The 22,452-nt window shown below is 33.9% G+C and overlaps 3 protein-coding genes across 6 annotated transcripts; 1 reads left to right on the top strand and 2 right to left on the bottom strand.

Moving 5' to 3' along the window:
- Positions 1-1,436: 1,436 nt before the first annotated feature.
- Positions 1,437-5,170, bottom strand: LOC102602286 (uncharacterized). Of its 2 annotated transcripts, XM_015311160.1 has the most exons (4): positions 5,017-5,170; positions 2,406-2,558; positions 2,042-2,066; positions 1,804-1,895 (listed from the first exon to the last, which is right to left on the bottom strand). In XM_015311160.1, the coding sequence occupies exons 1-4, from the start codon at positions 5,130-5,132 to the stop codon at positions 1,845-1,847; spliced, it is 345 nt and encodes a 114-aa protein (XP_015166646.1). In that variant the 5' UTR covers positions 5,133-5,170; the 3' UTR covers positions 1,804-1,844. The 2 variants fall into 2 exon arrangements, with proteins under 2 accessions (XP_006353021.1, XP_015166646.1); XM_006352959.2 differs by lacking the exon at positions 2,042-2,066 and having other exon boundaries at positions 1,437-1,895.
- Positions 5,171-6,126: 956 nt separating this feature from the next.
- LOC102601513 (homeobox-leucine zipper protein ATHB-14) lies at positions 6,127-13,931 on the bottom strand. 3 transcript variants are annotated; one of them, XM_006352957.2, is made up of 19 exons: positions 13,827-13,931; positions 13,221-13,403; positions 11,239-11,398; positions 10,797-10,915; positions 10,613-10,703; positions 10,430-10,525; positions 10,203-10,316; positions 10,018-10,101; positions 9,737-9,892; positions 9,584-9,658; positions 9,402-9,508; positions 8,908-9,097; positions 8,616-8,804; positions 8,426-8,506; positions 8,209-8,343; positions 7,610-7,935; positions 7,198-7,312; positions 6,929-7,078; positions 6,188-6,705 (listed from the first exon to the last, which is right to left on the bottom strand). In XM_006352957.2, the coding sequence occupies exons 2-19, from the start codon at positions 13,391-13,393 to the stop codon at positions 6,559-6,561; spliced, it is 2,508 nt and encodes an 835-aa protein (XP_006353019.1). In that variant the 5' UTR covers positions 13,394-13,403; positions 13,827-13,931; the 3' UTR covers positions 6,188-6,558. The 3 variants fall into 3 exon arrangements, with proteins under 3 accessions (XP_006353018.1, XP_006353019.1, XP_006353020.1); XM_006352956.2 differs by lacking the exon at positions 13,827-13,931 and having other exon boundaries at positions 6,127-6,705; positions 13,221-13,809; XM_006352958.2 differs by lacking the exon at positions 13,827-13,931 and having other exon boundaries at positions 10,797-10,912; positions 13,221-13,809.
- Positions 13,932-17,432: 3,501 nt separating this feature from the next.
- LOC102601170 (50S ribosomal protein L20) lies at positions 17,433-21,335 on the top strand. The gene is made up of 2 exons (XM_006352955.2): positions 17,433-17,690; positions 20,990-21,335. Exons 1-2 carry the CDS (start codon positions 17,505-17,507, stop codon positions 21,179-21,181), a joined length of 378 nt encoding a protein of 125 aa, XP_006353017.1. The 5' UTR covers positions 17,433-17,504; the 3' UTR covers positions 21,182-21,335.
- The last annotated feature ends 1,117 nt before the right edge of the window (positions 21,336-22,452 follow it).

Below are 22,452 nucleotides of genomic sequence, written 5' to 3'. Positions count from 1 at the left end.
TTTTAGACCAAAAGGTGGAAGAGGGGTATTTTTAAACTATTTCCAATAAGTTAAGGATATTCTTGACCCTTTTCCCGTTTAATTTTATAATAAAAAATCTACTTTAATTCTCACACTCAAAAAAATATATAAATAACAACTAAAAAGAGACATTGTTATTTTTTCCTAATTTGATATACACATGCAGTATACGTGTCAAAAATATTTTAAAAAATTGTATGATCTTATCACTTCGTTGTATTAATTGTCAGAATATAATCTTCTCTTTGATAAATTTGTTTCAAATAATAAAGTACTGAAACAACATGAGGTAATAATTGACCACAAATTTAGTATGCAATTGCCTTAGCATAAGTTTATATATCATGATTATATTTTCTCTCAACTGATGTTAGTTCTCTTACTAGAACTCGCAGCAAAATAATTGTGTGTGAAGAATAAAACATGCGGACCTAGAGGTAGTCGAGGGGGTTCATCCAAACCTTCTCGACAAAAAATACATCATATATATAAGGTATTTTCGAAAAATTTTATTTTTATATATTGATTTTGAACCTCCTGAATATAAAATTAGAGGTCGACATAGTTCAATTTTATAAACTTTTAAAGAATCTATTCTTTATCACTATAAAATAATCGTGTGGAAATTATTTAGGAAATATAAATAACAGAAAGGTCTAGCTTTTGTCACTGAGTTATGATATGTCACTCGTTATACCATTGTCATTTTGTAAATTCTACCTTAAATTTTTTTATAATGAATGAACAATAATTTTTCCATTTCACTATTATATGTAAAATTAGTGAAAATACATGATTATATACACACTACTAAAGAAAATAAAATTAATGACAAACAAAAATAGAAAGAAAGATTGTTATTTATGTTACATGTTTTGATATACACGTGCAATATACGTCTCAAAATTTTATACTTCCCTATAATATGATCTTACCATTTCGCTATATTGTCAAAGTTCAAATATGTCACTCATCACCTCACTGTTTTGTCATTTGTAAATTCCACATTAGAAAATTATGATAATCAAAATTAATTTTACAACTATTCACTATAAATTATATATATGTAAAGTTAATAAATTAGCAACAGACAAATTTTGTGATTAATAACAACATCTATCGCTAATCTAGTGGTTCCTGTTGATCTTCTTGCCAAGTATTTTCAAATTGATGAGAAGACGGCAAGTCAGATGAGTTCTTCGGGTGGAATATGAAGGAGGATCGCGAAAAGAATTGTTACTTTAAATACAATGATTGTTATAATATTTACTAAAAATTTCGACTATTCAAATATTCAAATGGAAAGCTAGGAACTTTAATCTGATGATCTTGTCCTATGCTCTTTTGAAGCTCTATTAGCACTGGATTTAACATTGTCAACTAGTTTTCCCTCTATGTTCAGCAGTTGAAAAATGCCATAAGCATAAGAAAATTGTCATTTCATAATAACAAAGCATACATTTTCATTCCGAGAACGAAATATCTTCTCTTTCATGTCATCAGTAAAAGTTTTAATCGGAAACTCAGAATCCTTATGATAAACAGATCAGTGCCTCGTCCCCAAAAAGGTACATGCAAAGCACAAATCGAATTAGAACTACTGTTCAGGAGAGACTGCAACTTATCATAACACGTCTAGAAATATACCGCTGCAGAACTATCAGATAAAAACAGTTGAGCTCTATCCACCCTAAACCAACTTTTCCATATTTGCAATGGAAGAAATAGAAGAAGCCAAACATTTCCCCACCATTTACATTACCAGACTTACTTATTGTGGCATTTCAAGATCAGGCCTTTGATCAAGTGCCTGAATAGTTGTATTATCTGGAAGAGCATCTGGGTACGTTGATATGATTTTTGCCTTCATGTTCCTGAAAACGGAAAACAAACATTTAAAAGTAATAGGAAATGATTAACCACTAAACAAAGAAGTTCCCCGATTTTGGGAGTAGAGCCAGTAGTCTAAGAATGCCCGGGTATCTCTATGTAACATTACAACATCATCCAAAATGCTCACCGGAGGACTATGAGGTTGGATGAAACTGCAGAAATGGTAGCACAAAGTATCACATGAAACAATTGAAGAAATGAAGATGATGGCTCTGATAGCAAAAATGCATCTTTCGGAAGAAAATCCCAAGGAAGTAACATTTACTTTTGTGTTCCACAGAATTCCCGGATGAAAAGATTGAGTAGATTCTAGTGAAAAGTTCAAATAATGAATTGAGTAGTTTATATTTAGCAATTTAGTACAGATGATTTATTAGGTGCAGAAATACAGAATAGTCAAGCAAATCCTGCTACTTTCGGAATTTATTGAAAACTGATATTGATATTCAGAAAGAAGAGAATAACAAAAGGGAAGAAAAGAAATATCATACCTCAACTTCAGAAATATGTAATCAAGGTCTGACTTCATAGATTTTAAGAGACGTGTATTTCTAGAGAAATCTGCCGAGACCTCTGCGTAACAATGTTCTGAATACTCATTGAAGTGAGAAAGAACTGCATTGCTGTCCTGCAACCGTCCCAATCTGCAGTTTGAGCATACAAGACATAAGGTAATCATGAAAAAGGCACCAAGAATGACAATAACACAATGAACAAAAAGGACTGAACGAACCTACGAATCACATGGTAAAAAACCACTTCCAGAATTATGACAAAAAGCTATCACAAGGGTGGCAAAAAGTTAAGTTTAAAGGAGGTGGAAGCATCGAAGAGTTCAGGAACGGGCTACTATTCATGACCACATTCTAATCACAAACAGCATTAGTGCTCAGATGAAAAATCATGATTTCAAACGCTTTGAGCAAGTTTTGAATGTAGCATATGGGTGACTTCATAGAAAAACAACCGAAACTCAACCAAAAGTCAGAGCCCCAAACAAGACATTAGGTACTTTATGATCTTCCAGGAAGCAACTTTATTAGGAGTTTCCTATATGAACTTTACACTAATAAGAATTCTCTCAAATTCGTTTTTTTTCTTCTTTTTTCCCCCGATAAATGACTGAAATAAAGCTTCTTCAGGAAAATTTCTCCAATCAAATGAGAACACTATAAGAGATCACTAAGGAGGTGATCTTTTGGTTCCCATATATTTTCTCATTCTTAATCACCAGGTTGCTAAATTCCAATACTGCTGTATGGAACTTTCTTTCTGATCTAAGGGGTAAAGACCCCAATCATATGATTGATATGAGCTTTTTGATGATTTATGTTGTTGTAATGGATAGATCGCAACAAATTTTACATACTCAAAGAGGGGATTTTACAAGTTCAATATACAAAACCCAAAGCAGTCTCACATTGGTACTGAATGTTTCAAGACTTGGCAATTGTTGGCCAACATATCTCAAAAGACACTTTCATTATCCAAACTCTTGATGCACGAAGAGCTTTGACATATAAAAATACGGACCAGATGATCTTTAACCTAGATCAGATACAATAGACAATCTAAACTCTTAAGTGCATTCAAAGATTGGTATCATTAATTCACTATACAGCTCCCCAATCCTAATTTTAACAGCTTGGCTAATCATAGAAGGAGAGAGACTTGGCCATGCCCGGGTCTAATTGCTTACATATAAAACAATTGATTTACATCTAGACTCAACAACTATGAAAGATAGTCATTTTTTGCAACAACAGAAACTTTGACTTTTGGAAATGCTACCCCACCCACTAAACATTCACCCATGTAGTGCCAAAGTAATTTGGAAACACAAACATGATTTTGTTTGGGATAGAAGTAAGATGTTGTATTGCTGGCATCAAGAAGATGAAAAGATTACAAAAGGAAAGCTGTTAGCTCCATTACAGCATACTCTAAACCTAAATTGCTCGGACTCTTCACTTTTGGTGCCGCATCCGTATCGACACGACATGGGTGTGGGTGTGGGATCCGTGTCCGATTTGGTCAACAGATTTTGGGTACTTTGACCAAAATCGATGGGGAAAGACTGGACAGTTCTAATGATTTCTTTAATCAATACAAAAACTAAGGTGAAATTGAAGAAAATGGAATACCTTTTATATAGGAATTTCTATTTCACTCCTTTTCCTTTAATCTCCTGGATTCTCCTCATGTTCTCCATATAATATCTCATAATTTAGGTTTTATAGCTCTATTTTTAAATATTTTAATTATTTTTAGGTGAATCCCCGCACCCATATCCATACATGGATCCATATCCCCGAATCTCAAAAATTAGATCATGAAGGATCCGACCTCTAGATCTGCACCCGAGTCCGAGCAACTTAGCTCTAAACAAAACAAAAGGGAGCTAAACATAAGCAAAAATATTGGCTATCAGGCCAGGCTCAGCGAGCCAATGAAATCTAAAAAAGGAAATGTCATCATTTAATCCTAACATGAATTAAGTTATGAAACTAATATTAGAGCTCATACATGCATTCACATTCTGGTTTCCAAGAAAGAGGACACACAAATCCATCAGTCAATCACATAACCAAGCAACATATCCTCTCATTTCCATTTAAACTTAACACTTCTTATCTTAATTATCCAAACTGGTTTGACTCAGCACCAATAAAGGAACCCCACAATTTAAAATCAAGTAAAAAGAAAGCCATTTTGGAGTTCCTTCCCAACAACAGCTAGAACTCCTCTATGTGATCGAAGGCTGGTTTATCAATTAAACATTTTCTGAACTACCCAACTCATTCAGTATCCTAAATTACCATAATAAGCCAATCACTCTATCTAAATCAAGGAAAAACCCAATCTTGGGTCCACCCTAAACTGTATAACCTGATGAGGCAATGCCTAAAAACTGAACAGAATAAAAAGTTAATACAACTTCAAATACATCAAACACACCACAAAATAGCATTCAAGAAACCCAATTGATCCTTTGATTCACTGCACACTCGAGATCAGTATTATAGTAGAAATTACTCAGGAAAGTTTCTATCAACAAATGAAAACCAAGAAAAAAGAAAAACGGGTAGCTAAGAGAATTACATGAGGTTTTGCAATTGCTTCAAAGAATCCAAATCCTTAGCATTGATTAGGGTTTTGAATTCACTGGAAATCTCTTCGGATGCAGATTTGATGGATTCGTTCTCTGTTTCCTCCATTTTTTTCTCAGTGGGGTTCACTACTTTAGACGATTACTATTTTTATTTTTTATTTTTGTATAAACATGTTTCTTCTTCTTCTTCGATAATTTACAAGTCTAGCCTCTCTAGTTTGCAAAACTACATTTACCCCCCAAAAAGACCTAAAATTTGCTTATTTCAAAAAATATTTTGTCTGAATTTTCAAAAAAAAAAACAAAAGAACTCCAAAAATAGTAACTTGTGTTTCAAAAATATTTTTTTGTCTGAATTTCTATTGAAGGAGTATTGTTGAATGGATTGATTTCAATTTAGCAAGTAAGTCGGATAATGTGATGATGCTTTTATTAGTATTCTTATAGAGGCATGCTATTGTGTTCAGTTCTGAAGGAGGAAGTCGGAAAGAAAAAAAAGTTATATTTTTCTGTGAGCTTGCATTATTTTCTATTAGAATAGTTAATCTTTCCAAAGTATTTTTGACATGGCTAACCTTCTCAAAATTTTAAGATTTTTTTAATCAAAAATGATGAATCAAGGATCATCCGAGTGTTGTGAAATGTTGATTATAATAAAGAGTTTGCACATATGTTTTTATGTGTGTGAATAAAAGAATATGAACCTACAAAATTGTGTTATTTTCAAATATTTCATTTATAAAAAACAAACATAAATCAATTGGCCTGTGGGATCCTTAATTACTAGTTAAAGTGGCATTAAAAGGAAAAAAACACATATATTCCTGCTTTCTGCATGATAAGACTCAACTGAATCCACTTACAATAATTTTTCAAAAGATAATAGCATCTTGTAGACATTTCACAATTCTGATCCTAGTCTGTTAAGAAAATCACATCAAACACAAACAAGTTGGCCAAATAACACTTTCATTGTTACTAAAAAATCAACAATTTTCCTACTTTAGTTTGACATTTTGATGAAACATCTTTTACAAAAGGTACTTGATGTTGGTAATAATGTTGCCTCCTCCAAGAAACCAATGAAAAACAGCAGAAACTTAACAACCAACAAGAAGTATTAGGCTAGCAGCCCAATTAGTAATAGTTGGACCCCATATCTAGGCAAAACATAATCATTCATGGTTGGTAACCCAACCAACTTTCCAAATACATCCAAGAAAACCAAGTAAGGATTCAACTGAATTCCCTTTGTCGAAAAATTATACTGCGCAAATAAGATAAAAAGAACAAAGTTTTAATACATTATGTACATGTTTTTGAATCCTCTTGACATTGGGAAACTTTAAAAGCAGAGGTGACGACTGACGGGGGTTCAAAGGTTGCTTTGCTCTATGTCACAAGTTGGAATCCCCTTGTAAGGATTTCTGGCTCCGCCACTGGAAGAAGACATTGTTTAGTACAAAATGGCTAGTAACGAGTCGATAGCCAATGCCACACATCCTGCCTTACACAGATCATATGTTTTGAACTTAAATAAAAGACCAGTTTGTGAACATGAAAGCTAGGCAGTGACTGGAGTTGTCATCATTAAGGACCTTCCATGCAACAGCTTGCTCATACGACACTGGCCTCCCCATGCTCGATACACATAGCCCTGCCGGCAGATAGGCAAAGCCCTACAAGCACAAAGGGTATCAGAAATTACCAAATTGTTTGCTAATAATCTCTAAAACCTCGTCTTGTGAAACATGAGTGGTTAGGTACGCGTTGCACCATATGAATAAAACTCATTAAGTATTGAATAACATATTTCCAAGTGTTCATAAATCTCCGCATTATAATCGGACTTAATTAAATGTAGAATTCTAAAACATTCACAGAGTAAGATGGTAGTCGAACCTGCTGCATAATCTTGGGAAACTCTGAAAGGAGGACCTTTCGACCAGCTTCATCTAGGATCTTATCGAGCATTATATCCTGAAGAGCTATTAGAGTGGTTTCAAGCATGTCAAGTCCGGCTTGGTTTGAAAATGAAAAAACTGCAGAATCCTGCATAAAGTAGATAAACCATTTAGCTATCATCAGATTTAACTTGAAAAGGAATCATGAAGAAACCTTTCTTATCAGAAAAGCATAACATCGAAACAACGGGAGGTGATGTTACTGACATTCATTTTGACGGAGCAGCACATTATTGAATCAGTGTGATGCCATAGTTGCTTCAGAACAGCATCACCGGCAGCTTGAGACTCCACCTGTAGCAATTCTCCACCAGTATGATTCCTGAAAACACATTGAATCAGTAAAACTAGGTAGAGAAACTGGGAACAAAGTTCAAGTTGTTCCATGAGTACATCAGGTTGCAAGTTAAGGGATGAGCCCTTCAGCATTTGTTAATCCAAGGGTGCAAATGAATCAGAGTGGGCCTCAGTTTTGGATGTGTATGGAGAACCTTTCATTTATACTATGCTACACACACACAACAACATTTATCTGCATACGTCGGGAATCGCTAATTGGTGGTGCAAAACTCAGATAACTGTGAATTACTGCCAAGACCTTAGAAGTTAGAACCCATACTTATAGCTCCTGCAAATCCATCTCGCCAAAGTGACAGCTTCTGGTGAGCCAGGGAAGGATTTAGGTGTCAGCTGAGAGCAGAGTCGAGAGGGTGCAATAGCCATAGCAACTCTCTGAACAGAGCCTACAATGCTTCGTACATATTGGCGAGCCATAGCAGCTACATTTTCTCGATAGTGATTCTCAAAAGCAAACTGGAATGCAATTGTCAAGACTGAACGATGGTTGTAACTGCGTCCTTCAACTTCACCAGCTAGCCGTGTCCCACCAGTTCTAGCTTCAAGAGTTGAAGCTAAATCCAAAGTCCGAGCAGCACTAGGAGAATCCTGCATCATAAGCAGTAACAGTAATAAACTATAAGAATAAGGTAAGAAACTAATCCACATATCCATGACAGTTTTCGGATGCCAGGTGACTTCTCAAACACCAAATTGTGCCTTCAGATGGCTAATAAACTTTTCAAAGCACCATAAATAATCTAAAATTCTCTAAAAGATGAAAGGCAGAAAAAGCTCGTGACTAAAAAGCTTGAAGTTTCTCCTTCAGCCAAAATTCAGAACACATTGAAGTTGTAGGATACAAAATAAGCATCACTTAACTGATTTAGGCTCCAGTGGAATGACAGAGAAACCAGATGGAAGCAATGGAGCATCATCACCAAAAGATTCATCAATATGTGCAAAAACAAGCTGAGCACAGGCACCTGTGGCATTCTCTTCAACTCCACTGCATAGCTGCATTGTTATAGCAAGAGCATTAGAACCCAAAACTCTCAGAAAGAACAAAGTGAATCTCGAGCAAGGCAGAGCTATCAACCTGTAACAAATACATATCCCGCGATAAAGCTATGTCCTCTGGAGAGAAAGCATGACCCTCTAGCCGAACAACCTCAAGAAACTAAGTACATAGTAAATTCAGATTAAACCACAGTTATATGATCAGTCAGAGACCATTGACAACTTTTGCAACAGTCACAATCACAAAATATAGCATATGACCTACTTACCTCCTCATGTTCCACAGTTTGAGCAAGCGGTAAAATGACCTGGCTACTGGGGAAGACACCAGGTCTGGCGCAAGGGACAGCATAGGGACTGGCTTTAAGAGATGCAGAAGAGTAGGCATCAACTCCATAGTCAGCCCACTCTGAACGGTGCTCCCTAAGGAAACGGACAAGCAAAGCAGGGCAAACATCCTACAAATGGGAAGTGCAAAAGAGAATAACACCACATCAAGCAATTAGAATTATGTGATACTATTACAGCAATATGTCCTATAAGTATTTGAACTTAACATACCTGAAGAAGCATTGATGCTCGTGCACACAGTACTCCTCCAAAAGTAGGGAGAATTGACAAGGTGTTGTATTGTGCATCAAGGAATTTACTTGGTGATGAGTTTACAGCGATTGTTACATCATCCACACCATCGCTACCCATAATTGTCCAACCATCATCAATAAATCCACTAACCGCATTATTGAAGCCCCTGTAGTAAATATTGAGAATGAAAAATTCCAGATAGCAAACTAGTCGCAAGACTTGTACGCAAGAACTAATATAAGAAAATCAAAGCCAAAAGCATTTGATTGTCTGATAGTGGGGATCCAGGATTTTTAATAATGAGTGCTCAACTATTTTTTTTATCTGAACATCACTACTGAGATTGGTTGCCTAGTTAATATATTCATATAGATTTGCTGCCTATTTTTAATCACGAGTGCTCAAAAGCTTGATTCAGACTGTTAGCACAATGTACTACATTTATCTCTAACAACCATCTGAGTTTTTACCTGCATAATCTTTGACTAAATGCCCTCAAAACGGCAGGTTGCCGACCTCCAGCATATTGAATTTCTCCACTGGTTTCTTGAGCTATCTGCCTTATGTATCGGAAGGCCTGCATGGATATCTTAAAGTAAGATGACTTCACAAAATATCCAGTGTCGAGACAGAAACATAAGAAATTTCTTACAGCCATTGTCATTTTCTGAGCAAGGATCTTGGACGATTCATAAAGTGGTCTGAGGACTTCGGGAACACTGCAAGCCTGTGCACCAAAATGTTTGCTCAGAAAGAAGAAATCAAGGTAAAAATGCTCAATAATTGACCAATTAAATTTACTCACGTCGAGATCAATATGGTCTACAATGTGGATGATTGAGCCCCCGCCCTCACAAGGCCGTATGAGGAAACCACTAGGTAGCATTTTAGCCCTAACAGAACTAGTTGCAGGAGGCCCGACAGGGCCTCCAGTATTCGACGTCAAAGATCTTTCACATATCTGCAAATTAAATCCCAGAAACATGAATGCAAGCAAATACTTGTTACATACATTGCTTGTATGGAGACAAGTACTTGGATTGGGAAAGTTCTAATACAACTTTTCGGATTATGTCTAATACATACCACAAGACTTCCATCTTCTAAACTTGTAGTGTATCTCAACGTCCAAAAATCACGAGCTGGTGCCAATGTAGTTGGTGCATAAGTCTAGTGAAGCAACATAGCAACAAACCAATGCTGAATCAACTTAATTCTCAGATTCACTTTGCCTCGAGTAACCAAACTTTAAGCACAGAAACACCACAAACCTGCAGGTATATGAGCTCTATAGTCCCTCCATTTCCTGTTGGTATTACATTCAGTATATCAAGGCAACGGCAATCGCGATACCAAGAAGGACGATCTTTAAGGATCTCAGCAACCTGAAACAACACTTTCAACAACTCAAAGACAAGGCTAAAGCAAGACACACTAAGGAAGACATCAATTCTCTGTGAAAATAAATATCAATCAGAAAGGGAGTAACAGGAAGTACCTTCATGGGCTCTAGACTCACAAGGCCACAGGCTCGTGCTGCAACACCATTACAGTTGCGGGAAACAGCGACGATGCCAATAGATTCCGGACCAGGCTAAATCAGAAAACGGGGGGGGTTAACACATATGAAATGAATCAATGATACAAAGGCTTGAAATGGACAATCAAAGAGAAAACTTACCTTCATCCCAATCATCTGCACCCAGTCGACAGCAGTTCCAGTAGCTTTACCAAGGAACTCTGTCAGGGTCTCTTCAGCTATTGCTAAAAGACTTCAAAAAGAAGACATGAAAAAAAGAAATAAATTAGTTGTTCAACCATAAATAATAATAATTCAGATGGACAAAAGGATAAAGTCCAATTACCCAGCTGGGCTGTTAGCATCCCTTTGCGGATGATGCTGAGGTATTGGGTTTTGTTGCTGCTGCTGATCACTCACGACCACAGACTCACAGCAGGTATCCGTGGTCGTACTGTTTACCTGCTACAATGCATCTTGAGTTTCATTACACAAAAAAGAAGCATGCAATATAGGGCATGTACTGTAGTACACAATCTATGAAAGGATAAAGGGACTGAATTGAATGCAGCTTGTACAAGTTTTAGCAGGTCAACTTTGTAAGTTACAGTTTCAACAAAAGATAAGCAGATTTAAACATAAGAATTTGAAATATGGTATGACAGAAACCCCTACAGATCAAATTTGTTTATTTTAAAATGTTTAATCAATCCCTGTGAGAACCAATTTTCTCATAGCACTGGAATCTCGACCAAATGCTAAGGTTGTAAAACATGTAGAGAACTCACAGTATGCAACTGTTGTCGCATGAAGCCATTATCATACACAAGATGTGAAACGTGCTTCTGCAATCGGTCATTTTCTTCCATCAACAGTTTGTTCATAGCAGTCAGCTTTCTGTTAACAGTCTGGAGATGAGATGCCTCCTTTCTCTGTTTCTCACGGCATCTACAGAAGGTAAAGGAAATACTGATTTAAGCTATTTACCCTTCTGAGCTATACATGTGCTCCAACTGAAGCATGCCTTAAATAGAGTATTGACATATGAGAATGGTGAATAGAATATGACATTTTGCCAAAAGAAATACTGAAAAGTAAAGTTCTAATATGACTTAGAATTTGAGGAAAACATAGGTGCATACACATATCTACCACTCTCTTGAGTGAAAACAAGTTAGAAAGATTTGGTAATAAAAAAAAACAAAGACCCTACTCTAGCAACAAAGAGTATTTTAAGAACCAGTTATTCTTTTAGGATATCTACAAATGTATTTGCTTTATACAAATGATCACATTAAATCATCTTTCGCATCATGGGCCATCTTAACCAGTCCAAAAAATGATTTCTCAGATATTTAAGATATGAAAGTCAATCCTGAAAAGATTTTTAGGAAAATAAGCCTATCAAATCAGATAAAATTTTCTGTCTTTAACTAGTAATTCAAAAATAAAAGAAGAAATTGCGCCTGATGTTACAAACTTACTCTTCTAATTGTATCAAAGAGAAATGAAGCCAAAAGGAGAAGGATCCCCTTAGCTTCATAGCAACAAAATTAAATAGAGTGTGCATAATTACCTATTGTAAGTTGGGAGAAGAAACTGCTAAACATGTATATACTATAATTAGCAAATGCATATATATCAGGCAGAAGCTTGCAATTTATTATTTTTCATTTCACTTGAAAGAAACAAGCAAAGCTGAATGGGAATTCCTTGAAGTTTGAACTAATTTTAATTTCAACTTCGCTAATACTAAGAATTACAAACTGCTGCCTTTATGTACTGATTAAGGCAATGTCTATTAGTGGAGGGAAAACCCAAAAAAGTAAGTTCAAGATCCAGTCTTTACTCCCCGTTACACCTGAACCGATTCCAGAAACTTGGTAATCTAATATTCGGAATAAATAAAGGTCATGGCTTCCCAAAACCTAAATATATGCGAGTACAGTATAAAGGGTCACCACTGAGAAGGTGCTCATTAACTGACACCAGCTTTGAAAAAGCAAATGATTCCACAAGAGTTACCCAAAAAAGGGCACTAAGACCAAAAGAGAGCACCTTGATCAGGAGGAGAAAATCAAAGTTTCTTTCATCAAGTTAATTATTGTAACTTCATTAAAAGTATAAGCATATATATGGAAGGTCAAGAAAAGGAACACCATTTTCAGGAAGGAATCAAACCTGTCCACATCTATCTTCTCATTAAATTAGTAAACATTTGAAGTTACAGAAGCAGATGGTGACAAACAAACCAAATGCACTAAATTACTTAGCACTCCATAAATACAAATAGATATCAAAGGTGCAGATAGTCAAAAACAAAAATGCACAAAATTATTCAGTCCTACACTTCCTAAAATTGACAAAAAGTGAAAAACAAGGCCCTTTAACAAAGTAATATGCAATGACAAAAGTTCCCCTTGTGATTCAGAGTCAGCAGTTCCACACTTTATCTTCCATCACAGAAAGACGAGAGAAAAATGAACAAACAGACAGAACTCATTCAAAAGTCCCTTTTATCATCTGACCCCAATTTCAAAAAGGGGGAAAAAAGCTTGAAAAGGAAAAGGTTTAACTCACATCCAGACATATTTGAAAAAAAGAACACTTTTTTCTTCAAGAAAACACTATCCCATTTAGGGCAAAAGGAAAATTTTCAAACTTCCTAGCAATCTCTCTACCAAAAATTAACAAAAACAGATTCTTGAAAATAGCTTCAAATAGATGCATACAAAACTCACTATTTCTAGAATAAAATGATGATTTATACCTTCTGTTCTGAAACCAGACTTTGATCTGTTTAGGGTCAATGTTAGAAAGAATGGAACACTCCCTAATGAGCTGATGCCTCTTCAAAGAAGTTGGCTTTGGACATTCTGCATAAACCCTCTCCAAAGCCTCTACTTGTTCTGGTGTATACCTCACATACTTGCTACTATCCATCTCTTTGCTACTACAAAAACCCCAATTACAAAATCAATTTCACAAAAAACAAGAAAAACAAAAAAAAAACCTTTTATCTTCTTTTTTTTTCTGATTCTATGTATCAACAAGAAATGATGGTACTGGTTCTTGAATCAACAGGTAGGCTCTCTACTCCAAGAGAGCCTCCTCTCAAACTCATCAAGATTGCTTTTTTTTTTTAATAAACAAAAAACCCCTTCTCCTCCACTATCTCTAAATACCCTTTTCTTTGGTTCTTGCTCTCAGATATATATCACAAAGTGAAAAGAGTTGTTTTTTTGAAGTGAAAAAAAAAATAGAAAACCCCAGTAGAGAATTAAGTAATGAAAAGAAAGAACAGAGGTCCCCTTCTCTTGACGCCAATCTCGAGAATTTATGAGACAATGAAGTTGAGGAGAGAGAGAGAAAGTACCTTTATGCATAGAGCACACAGAAAAAACCAAAGCTACTGTAATAATAACACCTACAAACATAAGAAACAAACTGGAAAACAGAAGCTAGAGTAGGGAGTCTTTAGAGATGTTTGACTAATCTTACAACATGGTCATAAATAGAGATTTTTGACATTAATTGAAGGATATTGAAAAAATAAATTCTCTCATTCTCAGTATTGATAATTTCTCCCTTCCAAATTATATGCTATAGTTTAATTGAATATAAAATTTAAAAAATATGAAAATATATTGTAATGTTTTTAAATTATTTTTAAAAAGAGTATAATTTGTGGTCATAAGATGTGATTTATTCGTTTGATAAAAGAGATAAGTATTGAAAATATTTTTAAATTCGACATAAATTATTAGTTTCTTTTCGAATTATTGACAGTTTTAAAAATATTCTTAACTTAACTAACTAAATTTAAATACACCTCTCATCTTGCAACATGAATGAAATACACCCCTAAATTCTCGCTAAGTTTATGGGTGTTTTCAACACGTCTCTCGATTTTTTATTAAGAGTCTCATGTTCCTACAAGAATTTGTGACAACTTGTTTTGTCAGGAGGTAGATTATTGGTGTATCTAAATTTAATTAGTCAAGTAAATTAGTATTTTTAAGGCGGTCAGTAGTTCGGGAACGAAACTAATAATTTGTGTCAAGTTTAAGGGTGTTTTCAATTTTTATACCTTGATAAAATTATATAAAATTAAAGAAATTTTGATCATTTTCATAACTTATTGATTTTCATGATTATAAAAAAAATACAATTTAAAAAATTTAAATGACATATTCAAATAAAACTTTAACTTTAAATTAATCTGATTTTCAAATCATGATTTCATATCTCTTATTCAAAGAACCCCTTAGCTTCTTATTTATTGAAGGATAAAAAAAAAGTTGTTGTAGGACATTTTAGAAAGTTGTTGGAAGGTTCTTTCGAAAAATTATCATTTGCAATTTGTCTATTTGAATGCAAGCTTGAGGAAGCAACTATAAGTTTTTTCAAGAGTTCGTTTGTAAGTTGACTACTTGAATTATTTGAAACTATTTGCTTGACGGCAAGCTTAAAAAATTAACCTACTTACGTATCATTTGGTTGGGAACAAGTTATCTCAAGATTAATTATTTAGGAATTAGTTTTTGTGGAATAACTTATCCCGCCATGTATATGGGATAACTCATCTCATCATTGTCATATAAATGGTGGAATAAGTTGTCCAAATACGCCAACCAAATAAAATACCAAAATTATCCCTATACTATTTTCTTTCTTTTATCCCAACACTATTGACATTATTGCATAGATATATGTATATATAAATTGAGAAAGAATAACAAATATTACGAATGTATAAATATGCATACATTTAGAAAGAGTTAAAAAAAAATAAAGGCCTTAGCATAAGAGAAGTTATAACAAAGATGTGTACAAAATTTAAAAAAATAGCACAGAGAGGTTGGTGTATGTTAAGTATAACAACAAATATCTAAAAAGGTGAAAAAAGATTGAAGGTATAAAGCACCTTATGACTCATTTGGTAGGATAGTGTTAGAAAATATTACTATTAGATTGGCTCCATCTATATATAATAATGTAAATTAGGGATAGTTTGGTAGTAGGTTATAGTTATACGGGTATTAATTATGAATAAATTTATATACTCATTATTTTAGGTAAGTATTAGAGCTCGTTTGGATGGCTTAAAAATTACTTTTTAAGTCAAAAATAAGAAAACAAATTTGAATAATTTTTAAGTAAAAAAATAAAAAGTAGGGGAGACCTACTTTTGGTTTTTAACCTATTTAAGCAATTTTAAACTTACTTTAAGTTATTTTCAAACTTGTCAAACACTTTTTAACTTATTTTAAGTCATTTTTTTTGACTTATTTTAAGTTATTTTTATATTTGTCAAACACTTTCAGAAGTAAAAAATTGATTTAAAAGTAGTTTGACTAACTTTTAAGTCAATTCAAATACCCTCTTAGTTATGCATTGATTAGTTATACATGTATTAATTTATTATTCCACTTTCTATTATATATAAAATAATACATAGATTCCCTTACAACGTATACATATATTAGTTGCGTGGGTTTCTAGATTGTCAACCAAACACAATGTTAATTTAATACACAAATAGTTTATTTTTAATATATTTATCAAACATCGTATAAATTATACGAAAAATAATACATATATAACTTAAATCTTACCGAAATATTTCTTGTGAAAAAATAACCGATGATTAGGATTATTAGTTCATTGCATCTTAATATGTTTCTAATATTATAGATAAAGAAAAATCATCCTTTTCGACCCTAATCATAACACAAGAAAAAATTAGTAAAATTTCTAGTTATTATTGTAGTGAGATATTGCAAATGAATCAGATGAGTTTTTTAATGACAAAATTTGATATTCTATTGCTCAATAAAATTATAAATTCAATTATTCTATAGCTTGATATATTGATCAACAAAGAAAGAGTGCAAATTTTGAAGACGACAATTCAAATATAAATAAGGTAAAACATAAATGAAAAAAAACTAGTCTTAAACTATGTGAAACAAAAAAGTTATTCTTAAATAGAATTTGATCTCGAATATATTGTCATCAAATGGTTCAAAATTGTCCTTATGAATTACCAAAACTCCTCTTCTATATTTTTAATTTGTAATATTGGTCCAAATTATATACATGTCCCAATTTAAATAAAGTGCACCGAATCTACCCTTACATTATGCTTACGATCCGATTTTGCATACATATTACGTGTATGATAAATTTTAGAAAAACAATTACAAATTATTACATTTTAGAAATGTCACTCAAGCTAATGTCATCTTTTCACATCACTAGATAATACATATAAATCTTATTTCATATATGTGTATAGTATATTTTTGAACTTCTCACAAATAATTACATGTAAACAACAACATTTTTTTTAATAAATATTAAACATAATAATACAACACTAAAAAACTATTCACATGATATTTTTCTATTATATAGAAATGACAGTTTCAACAAGTTTAAACGTGTATACATATTTGTCATTCAAATGGTAAATAAGAGTATTTTTGTCATTCCAACCTCACAAACTAATAAGCCAAATAAGGATATTGTTGTTATTCCATCTTTCAAAATTGATAAGTCTGGATTGTATGTATACGTATCTTTTTATTTGCAATTCACCAAACACTTATTCTTGTCTGATTCAACTATAATTTCTAAAGCTTTAATGATCACGTCCATTTCTTTGTTCTTTCAATTTCTTCTTGATTTCCTGTATATAAAAATAAAAGTGTTGTATCGTATATAAAAAAAAGTTATTGTAGAGGCTACCAAATAAAAATTGCACTAAACACTAGCACCAAATCAAAATTACTGAAAAAACTACAAAACAAATACTTGAGGGACTATTTTAAACCTACCCAAACATAAGGTACCTTTATTACAAAACCATCTTTTAAACAGAGCACAAAGTGCAAACAGGTAAAGTTGGGGGTGCAGAGTCACAAATATGTGAAATATGAGGGTGAAAAAAGCATTTATATAACTAGAGACGCTCTCAAGAACCCCCAAAACCCCAAAGCCAAGAACTTTGAGAATCTGTAGTGAGAAGCAGAGAAGAAAGCGCTACAAGATGAACAAAAAGGAAGTGTTTAAGCTAGCTAAAGGGTTTCGAGGAAGAGCTAAAAACTGCATAAGAATAGCTAGAGAAAGAGTGGAGAAGGCGCTTCAGTACTCATATAGAGACCGCCGCAACAAGAAGAGGGATATGCGTTCTCTCTGGATTCAACGCATCAATGCCGGAACTCGCCAACATGGGGTATACATAATCTCATTTTTTGCAGTTTTTGATTTGTGGGTTTTTCCCCCTTTTTAATATTTTGTCGAATTTGAGTTTTGTTTGGCGTCTTTTGTGATTGTAATTACTTTTGTTTAGCATTTCCTTACTTTATGATGTGTGCTTAGTCATGGTTGTTGCAGCAGGTTGAGCCTTTACCATATTAGATGAGTAGTCTTGGAAAATGTAGCTGGCCCAATTAAATATTGCGAGAAGTTTGAGAAAGAGCTCCTAAAGGTTGGGGAATCCCAGGATTGCTCAAGTCTTTATCTTGATAAAGAAGAAGGTTATATTAAGTAGGCATCAAGGGGGTAGGACTCCTCTTAAAGGATTTCAATAAGTGTCTACATATATAAGGAGCAAACGAGGTGACACGTTGTTGCAGTATATCTCTGTCGTATCATCTGATTGATTGATCAATCATTCAATACCAAAGTGGTCAGTGAAGTTGTATAGCCTATTTCACTCCAATACCAAATCACTAGAGGTTTTGTAAATCTCACACTTATCCTATGTTGATACACAAGTATTTAACCAGCTACAAAGACTCCTGGACAAAAATGGACCTAATGTTGTGTAACAGCAGTATCTAAGCTTACTATCAACTATTTGCTATGTATATGTGGATCCTTTGCTTCTATTGTGTGTTATGTTATTAGTTAAGCTCGCGTTAATTTCTCAGAGATTTTGGGTTGAGACAACCTTTCTCCCTGTAAGTTGTACCTCATTTCATTTGGCACCTTCAATTATCATAATAATGCTCCTAACAAACAATTGCATTTGTGGTTTACAAGGAAATAGAAAAGACATCTTAGATGACATTCTCTCTATATTCTTCTACATCCTCTGTTGAAATAATTTATGATCTTGTCCAATATTGTATGCTTGTACGTCTATCTTAGCAAAAACATTTCTTTGACACGCATCTTGTAGATATGTTGGGTGCCAGATGCCTGACGTTCACTCTCATACAACATTGTTGGCTTCACAATTATTCTATAGACTTGTCTTTTTTACTTTGTTAGGTATCTTCATATCTTTCCTGCAATGTTTCTTTAGCCTTCCTATTGTTATTCTAGTTTTTCTCCTCTATTATTTATCCTTTGGCTCTTTTAGGGTTATCTTTTGAGCCACTAGCCTTAGTTCTTGAACCTTCTGTGTGGAGAATTATACCCTTCTCCGGTATTTAAGTGGAGAAGGGTAGAGGGGCGGGCCCATTATCCACCGAGTTTAGAAGGCTGTGATTGGTCCAAAGGGCGGGTCACAGACAGATTTCTCGGTTATCAAAAAAAAAAAAAAGAATTATACCTTTGTCTATTGGATCTTAAATAGCTCAATTGTAATGCTGCTGGATTCTAGAAATTTTGTGGTGCTTACTAGAATTTTCAGCATTGGGGTAGGATACCAGCATGGCTGTAAAGTTCCATAATTAAATTAGGGAGCCTGGTATGGCAATCAAAGAGCAAAATTGCAGGACCCTCAGTTTCGGCAGTGGTAACAAAATATGCGTAAGAGTTAAGCTGAATATTCAGTTTCCATTGTTGATACATCTAATCTCCAATAGACTAAGGATTCTTCATAGTGAATAGCTTAACGAACTGCTATTAACTACAAATTTCTAGTTATCTTGGACTGCAAACTCAGATAATAGATAGAAGCAATGGTTAAGGGAAAAATACTTGGTTTACTTTATCCCAAAAAGGGGAACATACTTGGTTTGTGAAAGCTCATTGCTCTAGAAATGGAGATATTATGAAGGGAGATGTCTCAGGATTCATCCTTGTTAACTTTTATCATTTTTATGTGAAAGATGGAATGTGTAAAATGGGTGCCTTTCCTCTTTTGTGTGAAATGATAATCCAAAAAGCACAATTTTAACGGTGTAAGTTATTTCTTCTCTGAAGAAAGACACTAATATTAAATGACCGAATATGAACCAGGAAATGCATTTGGATTTCAGGAGTCTTTTACCAAGTAATTTTGGGGGGTTTGGGGGCGGGGGGGATTTTTGGTAGGAAAACGAGGTTTCATCTCTCAATGCTAAAATGGCTGCAGAATCACAAAGTGAAGTGTGTCATGGTAGACAATGGTTTCTGCTATTTTTCTGAAGCAACATAATACTTCGAATGGCTTGGTAAGTTTTCTAAGTTCTACTTTGGGTCTAGGTTGAAAATAGAAACTTGTAAAATCTTGCAAAATCAAACTCTGTAAGCTACAAATTGCTTTCAAGGCCACCATCCTAGTATTAATCCGCATAAAACACTAGGATTTTTTTTATTTTTTTTTGTGAATGAGAACACTGGGATTTTGAAGTGCCTTAATATCCTCCTCCTACGCTTTAGCTCCCTTTTTAAAATAAAGGTCGTGTCAGGACACCTTGTGATTGTTCCACTGTGTACCTATTTACGTCCCACCAAGGCGGCTTAGACAAATGGGACGAAATCTTCTGCTTTTTATCTTTTTTAGCATTGTGGAAATCAATATTTGTTAAGACACTTCGACTATCCAAATGACAGTGGGGGCAATACCATATAAAGCTCACAGGCCATAGCTGGAAGATATTGCAGTAGTTTCTTGATATGATGATGAAAAGAAGAGAACAAAATATTGTTGGTGCCTCAAAGGTATCCATTGGTAACATGAATGATTCCAGAACTGACCTCTAAATTGGCACAAATATTCTTTGGTTGTTTTTGCATGTATCATACTTACCGCCATACATGCTATCAGATATTAATTATGAAATTCAGTACTTCTCAGGATCATGTTGTTGGCTCCATTTGGTTAATCTGTGTGTTATTGTTATCGAATAGCGTCATTGCTTTAGATTTTTATGGTAGTACAGCATTGCAAATAGAAGGATTTGTTAATCTCCTTGATTAAATTATTTGGCCTTATGATTTGTATCTTCTTTTCTTCATTCTTCTGTTTCCTGTTGTACTCCTTTTGTTCCCTCAACTTATCAGTGTCAAAGCCCAAAAGTAAACGAAACTCTCTCTTTCTGATTCCCTCTCTTTCGCGTGAGTTCAATCAGAAAAGAAACAGAAAACTAATTAGGATATATTATTCAACAGGGTACTTTAGCTGAAATAAGCTGCTTTAGTATGCTTGTCAGTTGTCACCAAGTTTTGACATGAATTTGGCCATTGGCGTCGCTCTACCTGTTAACTAATCATATCTGATGTTCCTAAATGATATTTTTAGCACATCTTACTACAAGTTAACAAAAAACACCTCTATCTCATCTATTAAACAATTTTCCGATTTTCCTCCAATTCCAGGTGAATTATGGCAATTTCATGCACGGGCTGATGAAGGAGAACGTACAGCTGAACAGGAAAGTGTTGTCAGAACTGTCGATGCACGAACCATACAGCTTCAAGGCCCTTGTGGACGTCTCTCGCAGCGCTTTCCCTGGGAATAAGAAGTCCATAGTACCTCCAAAGAAGGAAGGGCTTGCTATTGTTCTTTGAATTAATTTCCTATGTTGTGCTTTGTGTACTCTTTTTCTTCTATTTTGGGCATAATTTTGTGCTAGCATTTCTGTTAGCAAATTTCTACCGATAGTATTGAAGTCTCCTGTTTACTGCAAGTGCTTAAATGGAAATTTAATATGCTTTAATTTTATGTTAGTTGCTACTCCCTCCGTCCACTTTTATTTTGTTCACTATATTAAAAATAGATTTCTATTTTTAGTTGTCCAGTTTGAAAAATCAAAAGATAATTTACTATTTTATACGTATTTTACCCTTATTATTAAATATTGTAATCATATTCAATTCATTTTGTAAACCTACTTTACTATTTAAATGAATGTACGTACTAAATTATGTCATTTTTTTCATAATTAAGAAATAAATCGAAATAAAATTTATATAAAGAACACGTGTTTTGTAATTAGTGTTTTAATACATGCTTCGCGAGTAAGCATTTTCAAATAATATGGGCTCAATGGAACTTTGATGATTGGTATAAGTTGTAGGAATACTTTATTTGGACACCGTTATTTAATCTATTTCACCTTTTGAATATTTTTATGTAAAAATTAGGCAAATGACATAGTATAAGAAAGAAATTACTTCCTTTCCCTACTCTTTCATTAATTACCAAAAATCCCTTTTTTAGTGTTTTTCGGATACATAATATAGCAGTGTGGATACTTAATATAGCAGCGCGGATACTTTAATTAATAACGGGCGGATACTTAAACTAATAAAGTATCCGGTTAAGTTGTTGGGGGAAAATAAGGGATTTTTGTATTTTAGTAAAAGAGTAGGGAAATATTGAGAATAGGTAAAGAAGTGTTGTGTATTTAAGTAATTTTTCCTATTTTTATTTGGCTATTCACTTCAAAATAATTTCAGATATGCGATGTCTGGAGTGAGGATTTGGCAAGTCTAACTACATACAGTTGAAATTCATGCAAAATGACTGAACTTCAAGTAAAATTGGCTGACGCTTATGATGAAAAACAATTGAATTCAACTGTATACCGTTGAAGTTTAAGCAAAAATAATTAAACTTTAATCATATGTATATGAAATTTGAGATATTTTGTCCGAAGTTAAAGCTTAATCTCACACAAATGATTTCGACTTTAATAGAACGCAACAGTCGACAAATATGACTTAAATGGTGATCCCGAAATTGAGTATCCATTCCTTTCGGCCTGATGAGTGAAGCCCATACGGCCCAGAATAAATTAAGCCCATAAGAACTGATCCAATAAAAACCCTAGAATCCC

This window comes from Solanum tuberosum, unplaced genomic scaffold, assembly GCF_000226075.1.
Source record: "Solanum tuberosum cultivar DM 1-3 516 R44 unplaced genomic scaffold, SolTub_3.0 scf00141, whole genome shotgun sequence".
NCBI lineage: Eukaryota > Viridiplantae > Streptophyta > Magnoliopsida > Solanales > Solanaceae > Solanum > Solanum tuberosum.
The sequence above is the reverse complement of the archived record's forward strand: the minus strand, read 5'-3'. Positions and strand labels throughout refer to the sequence as shown.